The sequence below is a fragment of the Glandiceps talaboti genome, chromosome 12, assembly GCF_964340395.1.
Source record: "Glandiceps talaboti chromosome 12, keGlaTala1.1, whole genome shotgun sequence".
Lineage (NCBI taxonomy): Eukaryota > Metazoa > Hemichordata > Enteropneusta > Spengelidae > Glandiceps > Glandiceps talaboti.
Window position 1 is genome coordinate 7,514,054 of NC_135560.1, and position 18,921 is coordinate 7,532,974.

The 18,921-nt window shown below is 36.0% G+C and overlaps 1 protein-coding gene across 2 annotated transcripts in view; it reads left to right on the forward strand.

Moving 5' to 3' along the window:
* Positions 1-18,921, forward strand: part of LOC144443816 (dmX-like protein 2) — a 125,609-nt gene that overhangs the window by 78,177 nt on the left and 28,511 nt on the right. For both annotated transcript variants that reach the window (XM_078133371.1, XM_078133372.1), the window contains 4 exons: positions 3,044-3,171; positions 5,867-6,065; positions 11,110-11,170; positions 11,414-11,544. In XM_078133371.1, the coding sequence (XP_077989497.1) occupies positions 3,044-3,171; positions 5,867-6,065; positions 11,110-11,170; positions 11,414-11,544 (519 nt within the window). The remainder of the gene's footprint in view (positions 1-3,043; positions 3,172-5,866; positions 6,066-11,109; positions 11,171-11,413; positions 11,545-18,921) is intronic.

Below are 18,921 nucleotides of genomic sequence, written 5' to 3' on the forward strand. Positions count from 1 at the left end.
CATCTCTGGTTTATCAATGAGATCAGTTATGTTGATTTGCATATCAAAAAGTGATATATGTATGCATTGATGCAGAGAGGATGTTGTATTTTTGTAAGATAAAACCCCAACAATGATTGATGAATCAATGGTCAAAATATGATCCGTGAAAGGAAATATGGCACTTCAGTTTTTGGGAGGAACAATAGCAGTGTTGATATGATATCAATTTGATATGTGTAGGTGTGTGTAGAGAGGATGTTGTGGTTATTTACAAGGACAAAAGTAATGAATCGATCGTCAAAAACAAACCCTACAAGGAAATGTTATATTTCCTTATTTCTATTTTTAGTCTGAACAATAATGCGATATGTATATTGAATGCAAACAAGATTGAACCCTTAACTTTGCAAATGCATGATGAATACTCAAAATCATAGCAATTGTAAGAATGTCTTTGCATCTGAACACCCAGTACTCACACGGTAGACTTGGGGGCAGATGTGGATATGAAGAGACTACAGCTGAGAATGTTCATGGACAATGTTCATTCATGGAGTGACGCCCCCTGGGAAAGTCTATGAAACATGAAACATACACTTATTTAAAGTTTACACTTCATAAAATTTTTGCTACAAGTTTATTAGAATTTCATCGCTGTGGATATTCTCAGCTGTGAATGGCACAGTTCATCATATCCCATAATATATGTACAGAGGGTGAAGTATTTTAAAGGTGTATTTTAAGACATATCGAAGAGAAGTGTTAGAGGTTAATGATGGAATGCCATGTTTGTTTGCACCTTTTGAAATGGTTACCATAGTTACTTAGTACCAAACTGTAGTTTCTTCTTTTATCTGAGTAAGAGATAGTGACAGTTTGCATACGAAAGTAGTTTGCAAAATACACGTTGTCATGCATATCATATATTAACACTTGACACCTGAAGAAGGTAGAATGATGCAATGTATCTTACAGTCTACATACCGGTACCATGGTGATTAAAGTAATTGATTTCAAGAGGTGCAAAAAGCATTGTGGAATTATGAAGTCAAAGGGCACAAGTTGAGTTTATACGTGTGGAGGCATAATTTTCGCTGCTTATTAAAGCACATTCAGCCATCGCTTGTACTGAACTCAAACCTAGTATTAAGATATAACTTATAAACAATCCAATGTAGACTCTCTCACCAGTCCTCAGGAGCATCATTATTAGCAGTTTTATATGTACCCATATCTACTGTATAATTGTACTAGAATATCCTTGTACTGTGGGCCCTCATTGACTACATATTGCTTATCATTTGTTGACATGTTACTTCTATGCTGTGTTATTGCAATAATGAAGTAACGTGTCAACAAATTCTTATCCCTATGTAGTCAATGATTGCCCACATCAGTACAAGGATATTCGAGTACAATTATGCAGTAGATATCGGTACTTACAAAATGGCCCTTTTAGCAATGCGATGCTCCGAGGACTGTGAGAGAGTCTAGATCCGATGATGTAATTCATTATACACATACAATGTGGAGGAAACCATACCATATGCAATCAACAGTTCTAACAATGCCAGAAGACAATTGTAATGTTAGAGAAGGCATGTATCAACATTAACTTTTAATCAAGGTTTTATGCCAGTATTTTCACTTGAGTAAACACTTATAAGCTCAGCTTGTGCCAATTTTTAAATTTCACATATTCAATAACTCAGTGATAATGTACTAATCCAGCTCTGAATATTCAATTCTTCCTTCTTCCAATAAATGTATGAAGTAAAAGTATCAAGGGACTGAAAGGGTTCGCCATTGTTTGTATTCCATGGCATTGCTGTTACTTTAATATACGGCAGCAGTATGGAGCACCCACAACGCCAACTCTTTCACTGTCTATTATAAAGCTATCTATAGTGTAATTCTTTCTTTCCATGACAAAATATTACAACTCTTATTTGCAGCACGTAAAAGATACCACCATTATGTAGAGAATTAGATCGAAGGTTAAAGCAATGTAATGAGTTTAGTTATTCCTTGTTTCAGCTAAAAATAACACATTGATTAATTCTAAGATATAAATATAATAATGTCATCGCTATTAAAAGTTTATTCATGCAAGTAAAATTAATTATGTGTTTCCAATATTAAACCTCACCGACACTAGTTTAAGCCTCGGACCCCAAACATTTGTTAAAACATTTAAAACAAAATGATAAGAAATTCTTTGTCTTCTTGACCTTTCTTTTCCCAGTGATGTCTCTACATATATCATCAAACTATCACAGAAGGAGTATTCTGATCGACATTTTGTTTCTTTTGGCCAATATTTTTCAAACATAAAAAAAAATCAAATCAAATCAAATCACGACCTACCTACCTTTCTGAGGCCATGTTATCGGAAACACACACTTATTTTTTAACATAAATCAGTGTGTATTTTCTGACTGCAAAAGTCAGGCTTGATAATGATGACTGGTGAGTTTCTGATATAGATTACAACTTTGGAGCAAATTGGTGTGTGTAAGTCACCAGTGTAAAAGAGTAGGAAAACAGCTTGAATATCTGATATCAGAAATTCTAAACTTTAATTACAGCCAATATTATTAAGAAGGATATTGGTAGTATGTATAGCCTAATGGTTTGCTCATATAAGATTCATTTTTCTCAATCTTCATTTTCAAAAGCATTTTGGTACCATTTCAACTACAAAAAAACAAAACTCAAATTTGACAATCAGTGTAAGTAACATAAGGATTGTACGCTGGAAAGACCTGAAAGTCTGGAATTTCAAACCACTTCTGGGAACTCCTACAAAAATGTACTTGCTTGGAAATGAAAGTTATGAAATGATTTTTCTAGTTTTTTACCCCCTTTAGTTTATACACCTTGGAAACAAAATACTTTTATCTGGCAGAGCTTTAAGGAAACGTTAATCCACTGATTCTGTATAATCAGTATGTCGCCAGTGATAGGTTTAACACTAATGCAAGAAACTGGGATTGAATCCTTGGTCTTTAAACTGGAGAATCTTGAATAATACTAACGTAAATGTTGTTGATATTTGCAGGCCAATCCAAGCTGCATGGTTGTATCAACACCTAGAGACATTTTAGAATTAGATTTATCATTGCTACTTAATCCACAACCAATGGCCTGGATAGAGGAACGTTATGAAGACATCACAACAACCGATAGGTATGTCTCGGCAGTACAGGTTCATTATATTTTACAATGGAAGCATGTTAATTAACCTGAACAGAACATCTGGCTTGATAATAAATTTTGTAGCATTGCTACCATTTTGTGTCTAGCATGACAAAAAATGTAATGTATAATTGTTACATTTTTAAAAGCCTTTTAAGAATGCAGGTCACCAAAGATGGCGCATGCAAAGAAAATGTAGCGATGGTGGTAAGATTTTTGTCACACCAGATGCTAAAATGCAGCAGCGTTAGCAATTTTTTTGTCTCGGGAGACTTTTATTGTATATGTATCAGATGAACAATACATATTCATGACTTATGTGAAGGTAGTCATGAGTCATGAATATTCGTTGCTCATCTAAATACATAAGCGTGTATGCTGAGGTGAAATAAATTTGTTTCAGTTTTGTGTTTCCTTGATGTCGTGTAAAATTTATGTGATGCGAAATCATTGAAATGACTCTCTAGAACCTAAAATTTATGGAAATACTTTTATTTTTTGGAATGGTGTTTAGTAATCCTGGTTATGATTTAAATCAGATACAAAAACAAGAATATGTAGATATCCTTTCAACTATTAACAGAAAGGATATGTGTCTAAGACATTACAATATTCCATGCTTTATTAAAATAAACTAGTTGAAATTCTTGTGTATAGGTTATACATATAAATTCATCACTTATACATACATATGCCAGCAACGTTAGCTTTTGTGTAATTATCGTAATGTTGACGTCTATCGACCAAAGTATCGACATTTCAGATCAAACACCCCTACCAGGTAGGGGAATCCCTGGCTAGACTATGATGGAAGTATAGAATGATCTGCCGTGTTGTGAGATTTTATCATAAAGTACGACATGATTACCATATCTCTGCAAATGCCACTCAACGATACTCATTATATATGCATAAATTTACCTGCCAATTATGATGCAGTAACACCTCACTTTAAATCAGTGATGATTGTCTGAAAAAAACATACACACACCAAAGCTAAAAAGAAACTAGAATTAAAACTAGGTGTTATTTATGTTAAATAATTGGTTATGGTTAATATACAACTTACAAGTAATATGTTATGAAAGTATGTTTTAAAGTTGCACTGGTTGGAACTGGAACGTTTTTTGAAACGTATGTTTTATCACATAAACACGTACAGATCTTCACCTGTGTGATGTCAAACAGGGCAGATCAAAAATCAAAATCACCCCTGTTCTGCCGAATTTTAAGTTATCGTAATAATTATGTTCTTTCAATATGTAAATGCACACATTACTTTACATACATCCTTGGGTAGTGTGGACTGATATGTAGAGGCACTGTTATTTTTAGCCCTCGCCAGACATGGTCCGGGATGGCGGCTTATAGATTGGGTTCCGTCCGTGCATGCACGCGTGCATGTGTGCTTGTGTCCATCCATTGGTGCGTGCGTCAGGAGTCATATCTTGGACATTCATAGACCGATTTCTTTCAAACTTAGTAAATTGATAATGAACTATGACTTACATATGCACATCAATTTGCTTTGGGATATGATGCAATTTAGCCGACTTAGAGCCATTTTTGGGTCAAAAAATGTGATTTTTTGTCACTACTGGGCAGATTGGCTTGAAATTTGGTGGATATACTCTTAGAAGTGTTATTCTGCAGATTTTCTGTAAAACATTTTTGCCCTAGCAACAATGACCACACCCAATAACAACAACCAATTTTGGTCAACCCCAAGCGAATATGATTAAAATGACGGAGCAAAAGTCACATTCAGACAGAGATTAATTATGCTTTGAAACTAAATTTGATATTACATGTACATGGCAAGGTTATAACCGACAATTTTATTTTTGGTTGAGAAACAATAGAACAGTTTGACCTGTATGTAAGCTTGACTCGCATCAGGCCACACGATGATGAAATTTGCATAGTTGCCGGACGCCGTGTTTTAATATGTGATAAAGAATAGTGTGAGTAAACAATGCGGTATTTGTAAAATTCGATTCAGAATTGTAGGAAAAATATGTGAAAAACTTAATTTTGTGATAAATATATAATCCCACAAAATCAATGTTAGTTTTACGTAATACCATGATTCTGCAGACTACAAATTCTTGCCTACCTAATTTGTATACATTAAAGTCAACTTTGAGAATGAAAAAGGACTACACCTCTCAAAATGAACACATCAAATTCCTACGTTTTAGGTCAGAAACCCCCTCCCCCACCCCCTTAAAAATGAATGTTCACAAGTTCTGCACTGGGATTGGTACTGGACTATACAATGCTTCAATCAAGAACATTCAATCAGCTTCAATAAACGGGGTTGGTTGGGATCACTGTTGTAATACTCTGATCAATGACCTATGCTTGCTATGTCATGGCATAAAACATGTCTAATTCCTGATTGCCACCAACAAGGAAAGTCAACACTATTCACTCTATCTTTGTATGAAATCCCTGTTTTTTGTTCACAGCCAGACAAATAATGATAATTGCAAATAAGGTGTACATTGAAGACGTTTACACCTAATGAGCTGCGCACTGGAGGTACCGTCATCTTTGGCTTTTGTTCCGCAACCTTCCGAATGCAGATCCGTGGTCTTACTACAAGACTATTTACTATAGAAATTTATTTCAAAGTTTAATATGTGTTTTCAAACAGAAACTATCCTTTTTTTTTATTTTGTAGTTCATCTATGTCAAGAGGCCAGACAGATGATGATTTTATCTTGGTGCACACAATGGAAAAGAGTACATCATCCTCAACATTAGGATCAACTTTTGGATCATCAGGAGCACTGACATCGAGCAGCTCTAGCTCTCAACTATTATCTCTACCTGGTTCTACTCAGACAGACCTTAAACAAACAGGTCGAGGCACAACCGTAGTGAGTAGTTTATCAAATTGATATTAACTTTGTCATGTTTTTTACCCCTTGTATTAGAAGAAAATATTTGTGGTGACGTTGGCCATCTGTCTGTCTGTCTGTCTGTCTGTCTGTCTGTCTGTCTGTCTGTCTGTCTGTGTCAGCATTTTCTCAAAAACAGCTAAATCAGATCAAATGAAATTTTGTAAACATTCTCTTGGGTAATAGCTAGATCTGATTAATTTTGGGGTAAGATGTATGTGAGGATATACGCATAAATAGTACCAGTATAAACAATGTTTAGTCAGGTGATCTACTCATGGATGTCTCTACATAAGTGTATTGATGTCCACATAGCCTCACTCTGACCGTACTCAGAGTATTTAGCCCCCGTCGGACGAAGTCCGAGGCGGGGGCTTTATAAATTGGGTTCTGTCCGTGCGTGTGTGCATCCGTGCGTGCGTCCGTCCGTGCATGCATGCATGCGTGTGTCCGTCCTCAGCCATATCTCGGACAATCATGGACCGATTCCTTCCAAAATTGGTACATTCATAATTAGATATGAGTTACATATGCACGCTGATTTTCTTTTGGATGCGATGTGGTTTAGCTGATTTACAAACATTTAAAATATTTCACATGTCTGTAACAATAATTTGTAGAGTAAATTGTACATGTGTATGAACATGGGTTCAGAATTGCAATCATCGAATTCAAATTTAGATTATCGAATTCAAATTCAGATTAGATTCGGATGTTTGTAAGAGTGACTTTTGTTTTTTATATCTGCATCGATAAAAGGTAAGGAGAATTATTATTCTTTATTGTCAATGTGCTTTGGATAATTATTAATCTTTATTGTCAATGCGCTTTGTACCTGTATGAAAACTAGTGCACACTTCATTACATACAATGCATTTCATGCTGTGCCAATCATAATTGTACATTTGTGGTAAATGGTATGTGTGTAAATAAAGCTTTTGAATGAAAGTTGTAAGCGCAAGTATGCATATTTGTTTATCAAAATCATCAAATATGGCCGGAAAACGGTTTATTGTACTTTTTGAGAATTATTTGGTCCCTATCCAATTCGTCTAATATATGAATATGTCTAATAGTGTGAATCCAAATCTGAGAATATTGTGCAAGATCGCCAACGTTATCATCCAAAAAGAGGCTGATGACGTATGTGCTTTAGATTTCATTCATGAATTGTAGTGCTCGCACAAAATTTCTTCCATTCTCCACGATACAGTAGATTCCGTTGTAAGTTTAACCCTACATTATCAGTGTTCTCCACGAGGGTTTTTTGAGGGGCGCACCGCCCCTCTGTTTGCGTTCAGCGCCCCTTTGTTTTGATGTGAACGTCTTCAAGAGATTCTATTCAATGCCGTTAATGAAGGAAGTGAACAGCGACACTGCGTCTATCATCATTTATGAACTTATTTATCGCCTTGATTATAACAATGGTAGCCGAAACAAAAACAGTAAATGTAGTACCGTCGTAAAGTAGAAGACGGTATGTTGGTAGTTTCTATGGCCGGGTATATCAAGCCGGTAATTTCCAAGCCTTCCCGTATACGTAATACAGTACGCATACGATGTACGATGTCACGGCAATTTTCGCATTGTATCGATAAATACGAACAAAATCCTAAAATGTATACATGTTCTTTAGAAATAACTACTCCGGTACGGTTCCATGGTAAAATTTATGTCCTAAATGATCACGTTTGGATGTGAATCGCGATCGTAGTACCACGAGGTAGCTCCAATGTGGCAGCCATGTTTGTTACTGCACATTTGCACTGAACGTATTCGGTTATTCTTAGCCCAAATTCGTCACATTAAAAATGTACGTATTTCCGGCAAATTTGGATGAAAAATCATTTTCCATTCATGAAAATTAAAAGGATATCAAATTTTAGAGAAATAAAGGGAAATGAATTGTTTTCAATTAATTTTTATGAATGACATGCACCAGATTCAGTAATCAAAAATTGGGGTGAACCTTGATGTATACTACCAATAATTGCAAATTTACCAGGGCAAGTCTGTTTTGGTGTTGGAGGACCTGGGTTTGTTTCTATATCACCTCCAAGCAGGAGCAACATCCTGGTGTAATAATTATAATACAAGTAAAGGTGAAGAATACAAGCGCAGCAGAAGGACAATATCTTTGTTAATTTTACATTGATCATGTAGTGCACAGAATAAAAACTTCCTACAGACTGCCTGTATTGTTGGACACACATTCCCATGATTGTTTTATTGCTAATACCTAGTCAGTAATTTGAAATATAAACTAAGACAATTGAACTTTCTATTTCTAGTTCTTTCAAGTGTTTGTATCCTTGGTACAACTTATATTGTAGTGAGTTCTAGGACAAGTTTCTAATAATGTATGTACTGTCCTATCACCTGTCTTTTATTTTATGTATGTACTGTCCTATCACCTGTCTTTTATTTTATGTATGTACTGTCCTATCACATGTGTTTTATTAGATTTTGGTTGTTGTCTTTGCTTTTGTTCTCTTTGTGTTCTCTAGTTCTCTAGTGGTCTATGTTCAGACCAGCAGTTAATTTGGGACGGTGCCCAAATCCTACTTTAACCTCCTCAACTGAAGAGTGTTCTCGGGTTCTGAGAACTATGTTATTGTATTTATGTCTGTTGTGCAAGGTGTGTGCCTTTGTTGTGTCTGTATGCTTGTAAACCAGTACAGGATCCAACAATTTACTCCTACCACTGATATTGAATTTCATAAAATGGAGAGTGTATTTGAGAGTGCTCTAGAAATTTCATCCCAGTGTATTCTTATAGTGAAAGACTATGGTATGGCATTATTTACTCAAGATGACCAGTTCCACTTGTTCGATCCTCATAGCAGAAATGATCAAGGTTATTCAATGCCTGATGGACATGCAGTTCTTATCATTTTCAAGACAATACATGATCTCTGTACCCATTTAAGACAACTAACATCAATATTGACTGAGGATTCTCTTGCAAGTGTGGCTTTTGAAATTACTCCTACACAAGTCTATACAACAAATAGTCCAAGTGATTCCTTTAACCTTACAGCACATTATGGGATATGTTCATCTGCCATCATAACATGTACAACTGAAGAAAAGTATATACATAAGACGAAACAAACACTTAAAGTTGATATTAAAAAAAAATTCTCAAAAACAGAAAGATCATGTGCGCGTAAAATTAATGTCGCGAACCCTGATTTAAAGGAAGTACAAATGTATTCAACAGAGCAAGACACATTAACACAATATACCAGTGAAACAGCTTCATGTAGCGTCAAAAGCATGCCACAGGTGTGTAAAACAGACCAATTACAAAGAACTGTTTCACAACCTTTGTCATGTGTACTTAAAATTAATGTCACAAAACCTCATTTAAAAAAGGTACAGATATATTCAACAAAACAACAAACATTAACTCACAAAAACACTTGTGAGATAGCTACATATAGAGTCCATAGCATGACACAGGTGTGTAAATCAGACAAATTACAAAGAACTGTTTCACAAACAAGTTATCAGCACAGTGATAATGATTGTAAAATCATTAGTGATTCTGTACCAGTTACACATTATTATCATCCAATTGACAAATCATGGCAATTTGCAAAAGCAATACTGTTTTCTTTGTCCCCACCAAAACACACTTTATTTTTTGGGGGGGCTAGGACTTTAAGTCTCAAACATCCACTGCGGGGGCTGTGTCATCTTCGATGGCTTGTTGCATGAGTACTTCCAGTGTTCTCAGTGGCAGGAAACGCTGCAAGCACGAGTGCAAATATCCATGAGTACCCACAATGGCACGCACACAGTGCAAATACCACTAGTATGTGCACACACCAGTGCAAGTAATCTCTTGTACCTATGTAATAATACATAGTATTTACTTCATGCTACAAAATACATGTTATGCTTGAGATGTCAATCAATCAATCAATCAATCAATCAATCAATCAATCAATCATTAGATGCAGTGATACAGCATGAGGTTTTATGTCTACTAGAAATATCACAAGACATGTTTACATTTCGATATCCTACCTTGGGAGTGCCTAGCTCTACTTGAGGTTGAAGAGTTTATATAGGACAGCAAATGCTACAGAATACACACTTCCATACAGAACAAATTCAGGAGATTTTAGTCGTGCGGTTAAACTTTCAAGATGATCAATGTTAGCCCAGAGACTGGTCTTTGTATTACTATACATGTAGGTCTCTACACCAAGTCAAGCCATATGCACCTCAAAGCACACAAATCTGTTTTTGAGTTTGAAGTTACCACTACAAACGTGGATCTTCTATTGACTTAGCCAATCATAATTGGCCTTCCTCCTAATTTTAGCCAGGGGGTCCACATTTACATCATTGGTTGGTACACATATAGTAAGATCTACAGTAAAACATTGATTATCTGAATGTCAGTTATTTAAATTGCCCGGTCATCCGAACTCACTTTGTGTCCCCGAACCAAAAAAATATTTAAAATATAATATATAAAAAAAGATAATTGTTCTATTGTTGATATCCATAATCTGTTGAGTATGTGAAGTTTCATGAATGGCGATCAAAAAGTGGACATTCAAACAAAATTTATTATTAAATCAGTATGCCTTTACATAAATTCACTGTGTTGTTGTTGTTGTTGTTGTTGTTGTTGTTGTTGTTGTTGTTGTTGTTGATGTATGTGTGTTTGTGTTTGTGTGCAAGTAGGCATGGTATGAACATGACCTAATCTGACCTGAGACCCCTCAGATCGTATATCTGAACTGATCGCATATCCAAACTAAAAGCCTGTCTCCCTAAGTGTCTGGATAATTGACATTTTACTGTACTTATATTTTGGTGGTAATTTCAAATTGAAAACAGAATTCTGTGCATATGTCTATTCTTGGTATAGAGAGCTATGGCAGTAACACCAAGACAAGTCTTTTGGCTAGGAAGGTTTTTAGAATCATCATTATATAATTTAGTTATTATACACAATTCCTAACCATCATCGTTCCTAATATCTTTAAATTTTCATTTTCAGTTGCTACGGAGGCAAGTTCATGGGGTTAGAAGAATGACTTCGCATCCAAGCTTACCATACTGTAAGTTTCAGTAACTTTTTGATTTTTTTTTTGTACGAAGACAGATGAAAACATTTTTTGCACGTTCACGTATTTGTTATGGCATTGGAGAAATTGAATCAATAATGATACAGCATGATGAGCCCACTACAGAGAAAAACTGAAATCTGATACTTTTCTCTGGAAAATTCCTGTGTGATAAATAAATTATTATTATTTTCGCAACAATTAAGTAATGTCATTTATCATATATCTTGCTACCAGATCTTACTGGATCAGTGGACGGAAGTGTTCACATGTGGGAATGGGGGCACAGTCAGAAATTACAAACACACAGAGTGGCCGGAAACTACCCCAAGGTGACAAGGATACACTTCAATCCACAGGGAAACAAGGTAGGAAGGGAGTCATTATTTGACATACCTATGGTTGAATACATGGCATGATGTAGGCTAGTCTAACTACTAGGTCCTTGGGTTATTCTTCAAAATAATACAACAAAGATCATTATAAGTTGTCATACATCTCTGAATGACACATGTTTTTATAAACATTAATTCTACTGACGTCAGGTCTAAAACAAATAAAATTTCATGGTTTGAGCAAAGTGCTCTTTTTTTCTTATATGACTGTTTCAGATATTTAAAGAAATATATTCATAGGCAGATTAAGTCAAAGATGGTTTCTTGAGGGTTTCAGGTCCGGAGACCTTCGTTTGTGTCCAGTGTTAGGTTGGAGATATTAAGTGTAAACTTTTGAATTTTTTAGCTCCGCTGTCAGCGAAAGCTGAAAGCGTAGCTTTAGGTATAGGTTGTATAGAGTATAGAGAGTAGAGTGAATCATAGGTGTCCGTCAAACTTTTATATTTTCATTATTTTCTCCGAAAGTGACAGTCAGTATTCTTAGATATTTGGTGTGCGTGTTCGCTGGGAGGAGGCTATTCAGATTTGTTCATGCCAAGTTGATCTGTGCCATTTTCAATTTTTTATGATTTTTTTTCATAAAATGTCATTTTCATCATCTCCGTGAAAACTTATCGTCAGATTGCTTTGATATCAGATGTGTTGATGCGCAGGGGGTAGCTTACTCAGGTTTGTTAATTTCAAGTCAACACATCTTCATTTTTATTTTTTATGATTTTTTTTTTGTAATTTGAAAAAAAAATGAATATGTTAATGAGCATAATGACCGACGCCATATTGGAAATCAGTCGGGCGCCCAAATGCATGAAGTGACAAGCGTTTTTTCGAAACAGGGTTGTAAACTTCAAATCCAAATTCTGCACCCCTTCTACATAATCAGCCAGTCCGCAACGTCCTTATTTGCATACTCTATCCTGATTCGACCAGAAGCTGAAGCTGACCTCATTTGACCGGGCGATTTTCCACAGCAAGTAACAACACAGGACGTTCTTGGTACTCACTAAAATCTCACTTCAGACCCACAAAAATGTGATGTTTTCAGGTAACATGTAACTTGTGATTAATTCTATATTGTCGTGCAATTTGGAGTGACAGTGAACCAGAATTAAGACAACTTGCATAAGGAAGGCATGCGGTTGAAGTTATGCAAGAGCAGTCTCACTGCGGACTGTGAATCAACCAAATTTTGTTTATTGGCCGACAGTTCACATGTAAAGTTAAACGACATGAACGTGTCTTGCCATTTCCAAAATGCAAATATTTGGCAAGTAAAAATAATTAAAATAATCACAACTTTAATTTGGCTTCAGACTTTGCATTATGTTTTGCGTATCTTTCCCCGTGTTACATGTAAATCCGAAAAGGTTCTCTCGTCATGTCATCAGTGATCATACCGCGAGGGGCTGTTTTGAGTACGAGCGAAGTGAGGCATGTTGAGGTATTTTGTTGAGAATTATAATATTGCGAAATGTCAAGTACAAGGTTTAAATACAATGGAATGATAAAAAAAATGGCCGAGTCTGCTGACAGGCGCCGCACCGGTCACAAGAAACACTGTAAATTCCATCTTTCTTAGTTTCCGTATGGCGACAACCCCAGGTACCCGGATGCACGAGGGACTAACCCGGAAGCAAGTCGTTGTCAGCCATACGTTACAGTGGTAACATCGTCCGAGAAATCGCTGCGTTCTGAGTGTCATTATTCACAGAATTGTTGTTTTCGAGTGAAAACGCGTCTTGAATTGTATAAATCTAACAAATGAAGACATGTCAAGTTATATTTTGAAAGTTGTATCGTTAGTTTGAGACGATTTTCTCACGTACTATCGAGGCTTACTTGGACTTGGACCTTACTCCAGTTCATCGGGAAGTTTAGCCAGTCCGATAATTCTTTCTGGTTTAGTTTACAACACTTTTGATCACGCAGATTTTGTTGTTGTGATGAAAAGAAATTAAAAAAAAAGATCACTTCAACCATTTCGTTGTGTTTTCTTTATGAAAGGTAATAGAACATGAACGAGTGTTACCACTGTAAAGTATGGCTGCCAGAATGACTATCTTTCGGGTGCTTGGCGGGGATTGTCGCCGTCCGGAAACTAAGATGACGATTAATACATTTCTTCCCTATATATATCTACTACAAGTTGTACAAGTTGAATGTTGTTGACTTGGTAAATTTGTTAGAAAATTGAAATTGAAATTGCCTCAAAATTATTTTAGATCCCTAGTTTATTTCATTCATCATTAAAATTTCCCAGGGTTAAAGCTGTAAGACAATGGAATTATTTATAGCCAACCTCAAAATCCTCTTTTTTTTCTTTTTCTTGTGTGCATTTCCCAGTCATTTTTTTCTGAGATTTTGTGCAATTTTTCATAACAGTAGATTTTTGTTATAAAATGGTGACTATGGTATAAAAGTACAATACATTACCAACTTCTGTGTAAAATGTGTTTTACAGTGAGACATCATATGAACCACTAACCACTTTATTGCATCGCTAAAACAAAACTGCATAGTGAAGAGCTGAAGAACTGAACCACTTCTACGTGTCACCAAAATAAAAAATAAAATAAAAAAAAAAACAGCGGAGCTATTCTGACCAATAGGTCGCTTGTTATTTTTACCAGATTTCCCCTTCTTCAGTACCATGGTTTTAAATCCCCCCTCCCCCCAATCAAAATGTGATAATATTAATATATGGTTATGACACTCTCCTACAATAAGGAGAATCTAAAACAGTCAATTTTGGTGAACAAGACATTCACTTGTTTTTTTTGTAAAAGCATAGCAACAACAAACAACTGCATGTTGAAAAGGTCTGACATGTGTGAGTAATACCGGTACACTTTGAAATTTTGTTCTTTCTCATTACTTGGGTGACAATGACGTTGATAAAGTGATGCTTTGAATTGCCATCCTTTTTGTATGGTGAGATTGCGTTTGTTATTCTTGAAGGTCAGACTGCAAAGTGATATCATGTGAAATAAATTCACGTGTTCAGAGACTTTTAGTATTGCTGTAGTCATTAATCTCAAAATAAATTGCCATTTCATGTCCGGGAATTGTATTCCCGGTAGTTCATTAATGAAGTTGTGAGTACTATGAGATGTTTCATTAATGTATAGCATGACAATGTTTGATTTATACCCACATATTGGGTACCTGTTACTGTCCTTGTGTGAATGTAGAATGAAGTAGTGAGACTGGCAAGTATGTCTAGAAAAAACTTGAGCTTTAATGTCCTAGTAACAAACTAACTTGTTAAATCAATAACAAAGTACATACACAAACTTTGGCTATCTTGAGGGCTACTCAGCACCACTTGCAGCTGGGAAGATCACCAGCAGGTGTAAGGAGTATAGGCTACCTGGGGAGGTCCCAGCAGATAGGTCCTATGTGTGCTCCTGAATGTAAACATAAGTAAACCGAAAAGATCACCCGGGGAGGACCCGGCAGGTGTCGTAACCATAGCTACCTGGGGAGGACCCGGCAGACATAGCTAGGTGGTGAATTGTACAGGGGTAATTTGCAGTAAGCCGAGAAGAGCACCTGGGGAGGACCCGGCAGGCGTCTGTATACTAGCTACCTGGGGAGGACCCGGCAGACATAGCTAGGTTGAATTTGTACTGGGGAGAATTTACAATACGCCAAGAAGAGCACCCGGGGAGGACCCGGCAGGTGTCTTATCCTAGCTACCTGGGGAGGACCCGGCAGACATACATGTAGCTAGGTGAATGAATTTGTATTCGAAATGAGCTGATTGATTAGTTTTCAGCTGACTGTAAACTGTATTGGGGTAATTGAACAAGGGGAAAAGGCCCGTCACTGTGGTAGTGCTGAGTAACCAAAGAAGATTTACAGAACAGATTGAAAGTATCTGCAAGAAAACAAATGGTAATTACATTAGAGCCGGTTATGTCTGGCATGTATAGCACCGCATGTTGCAAGGATAAAGAAATGCGATTAACATGTCTGAGAGAACTGCCTGATTTAGAACAAGTAAACGAAGGTGTTGATGGGGATGGTGGGTGGGATTGACTCGGTAGGCAGAGACAAATTTAGCAATGTTCTCCAAACGCAGCTTGAACTAGACTGAGGCTAGAAGGAGCCTAAGTAGAAAATTATGCATAGTACAAACATTCTGACAATTTCCTGTGCTCCCCTTACGTATACACATGTAATCTGGTGATGACGTACATCCTCTGATATTTCCTGTGAGCATATTTGAACACTGGTTTGTGAACTAGATGCCAGGAGGAATGGAATGTTCAGGCTTATGAAAATATTCTGTATAAACTAAAATTAAATAAATTTTTAATTAATCCCCAAAAGACCAACCTATGTTGGTGACAATCGGTAATGTGATAGACCACTTTCCTTAGTTTTTCATAAGCATGTTACTTTAGGTGTCTCGTTGGAAAACTGTTCAAAGCAAAATAAAATAATCAGAACCTCAAAGAAAACCAAACTGAATGCCTCTCGTAAGGGAGTCACTAATTATGCAAAACTAAAAAAAATTATAATGTAACATGATTTTTTATAGACAAGTGTGCCTTGTTAGGTTAATGTATGTGCCAAATTATACAGAATTTTTAGAGTGCATGATACTACTTAATTACTGAATATCATTCATTATTCAAAATACTCATTAAAGGTAAAAGTTGTAGCAACAATCTTCATAGGACAGGTGCGTATTATTGTGGTTGATATATAAAATACACATTAAAGGTAAAAATTGTAGCAACAATCTTCATAGGACAGTTGCGTATTATTGCGGTTGATATACATGTACCATATTATATGAAATTTGAAGCTTGCATTTTTTCTTCCGTAAGGAAGAGATATATTTATGGGTGGAAGTCTGTCAGTCTGTGTGTCTGTGTGTGTGTCTGTCTGTGTCATCGTTTTCTCCATAGCGGCTTGCTCAATTCAAACAATATTTTGAAGACGTATTTTGTAGGGTAATGGCAAGACTTGATTAGGTTTTGGTAAAAATCCCGTGAATATTAATGTGCAATTTACGTAATTAATGATTTTCGGTAATTAGGCTATATCTCAAGAATGCACGCTTCAAATTCATTATAACTTGGTACACACATTTGCGATACCAAGGCGCACCTGTCCTGAAAATATTACTAATGTAGCTTTTAGTTTTAATAAGATATTGGCATATTATCGGTACATTGTATACACGATCGTCATGAATATAAAAGGATCTGTGTCATCGTTTTCTCCATGATGGCTTGCTCAATTCAAACGAAATTTTGAAGACGTATTCCGTAGGGTAATGGCAAGACTTGATAAGGTTTTGGTAAAAATCCTGTGAATATTAATGAGCAATTTACGTAATTAATGATTTTTGGTAATTAGGCTATATCTCAAGAATGCACCCTTCAAATTCATTATAACTTGGTACACACATTTGCGATACCAAAGCGCACCTGTCCTGAATATATTACTAATGTAGCTCTTAGTTTTGATAAGTTATTGGCATATTTTCGATTGGCCACAAAAAAGAAAAAAAATAGTTTCTCGTCAGGAAATGTCGTCTAAAGTGGTGCGACTTTATCACCATTTTCTAAAACACGACCGGCTCAATTCAAACGAAATTTATTGCATGTGTTCTGTAGGGTAGTGACAAGAACTGATTAGGTTTCGGTAAACATCCCAAGAATATTAATGCTTTTCGGTAATTAGGCTATTTCTCAAGAATGCACACTTCAAAATTCAATATAATTTGATACATGCATTTGCGATACCAAAGCACACTTGTCCTGAAAATATTATTGATGTAGCTTGTAGTTTTAATAAATTATTGGCATATTTTTGTAGGCCACTAAAAAGGAAAAAATAGTTTCTCATCAGGAAATGTTGTCTAAGGGGCGTCATCGAAATCAAAAGCATCGTAATTACGCGTCGTAACGAGTAAAGACGAGTAGCTACTAGTAGTTACGATGTACTACGGTGAATATTCATAAGTCTCAACGCATATTCATGTACTTTAGGTTGTAGACAATAAAAAGTAAACACCTATTGTCCGTTTATTCATGAGCCCAAACTACGACCATTTACGCGTAGTCTTCATCGTGAAAAAAATAACGAAACAAAAAGATTTTCTTTCCTGTGCAAATCAGTTTCACGCTTACTTTTTTCAATGTTATTTGTTATTCATTCGATGCCTTCTATGGCATTCGTACAGTCGGCTAGTCAACTAAGTGTTTCAGATATATTCAGATGTTTACCTAATATGTCTTGCCTAAAAATACCTTGAAGAAGAATTTTTATTCGAAACGTCGGATTTTACATCTATTTATTCGGACTGCCTCGCAAGTTCCTTATGCACTTCTCGGCTGGTCAACAAACATGTCGACCATTTTCGTCTGGCTGGTCAACGGTGCATTGATCGTGTTAGATTCTTGTCGCAGGATTCGTCAGTCGAATTCGAACATTGACCACAAAAACAAATTAAAAACTAAAGCTTGTCTCGCATTAATATATCATTTGATTTGATTGATTTAGAAGTCACCTAAAAAGGTTTTGTTTCTTCAAAATTTTGAGGAAAAACGTCATTTATATAACGAAATTTCGGGCTACGAATAACTGAATATGTTCATCACTTGCGTCTCTATGTTTATATATCTACCGACATCATGCATCACGCCACGTGTTGCCGAACATTGCGATTTCTCAACTCAACCCCATCATTTAGGAATGTTACTGTACCGAGAAACATAAAAAAAATAGTTGTTGTTTTAGAATATATAAAACAAATCCCGTTATTCGATGATATAAAAGTCAAAACTGCACTTCCACAACCCGGAAATTCAACAGCATTTCTTGGCCATACCATGGCCGTCAAGCGTGAGCTTGTAAGTTGTACTGTTAGTTTGTTGACCGTGCAAAAAACAAAAAAAGAAAGTCTAACCGCGATTGATGCTTTGAGAGTCACACAATTGTACGATAATCTTCCTCAAAGATTTACTGTTAACCCAGGACTGTTACAATATTACGTCCATGCGTCCATCACAATAAATTTCGAATACATACCGTCCTGTTCGTGAAAAGATTTACTGACTATTGAATGAAACTTTGATTTCGTGCGTATCTTATTGTTGTTTTTTATGAATATCGCCCATGAACTTGCACTCATAAAAACATGTGCAGTACTAGTTTCATCAGCACATTACTGGCTGAGTACGTGGTTTTCTTTGACGATCGAAAATTATGACAAACTACGATCAACTACGATAGAAGACGATGTCATCATTGGAAACACGGAAGGTGAGAATCACTATCTATATTGTGTGTTGGCGATAAAAAATTACGCGTATCTACGCTCAAAGACGACGT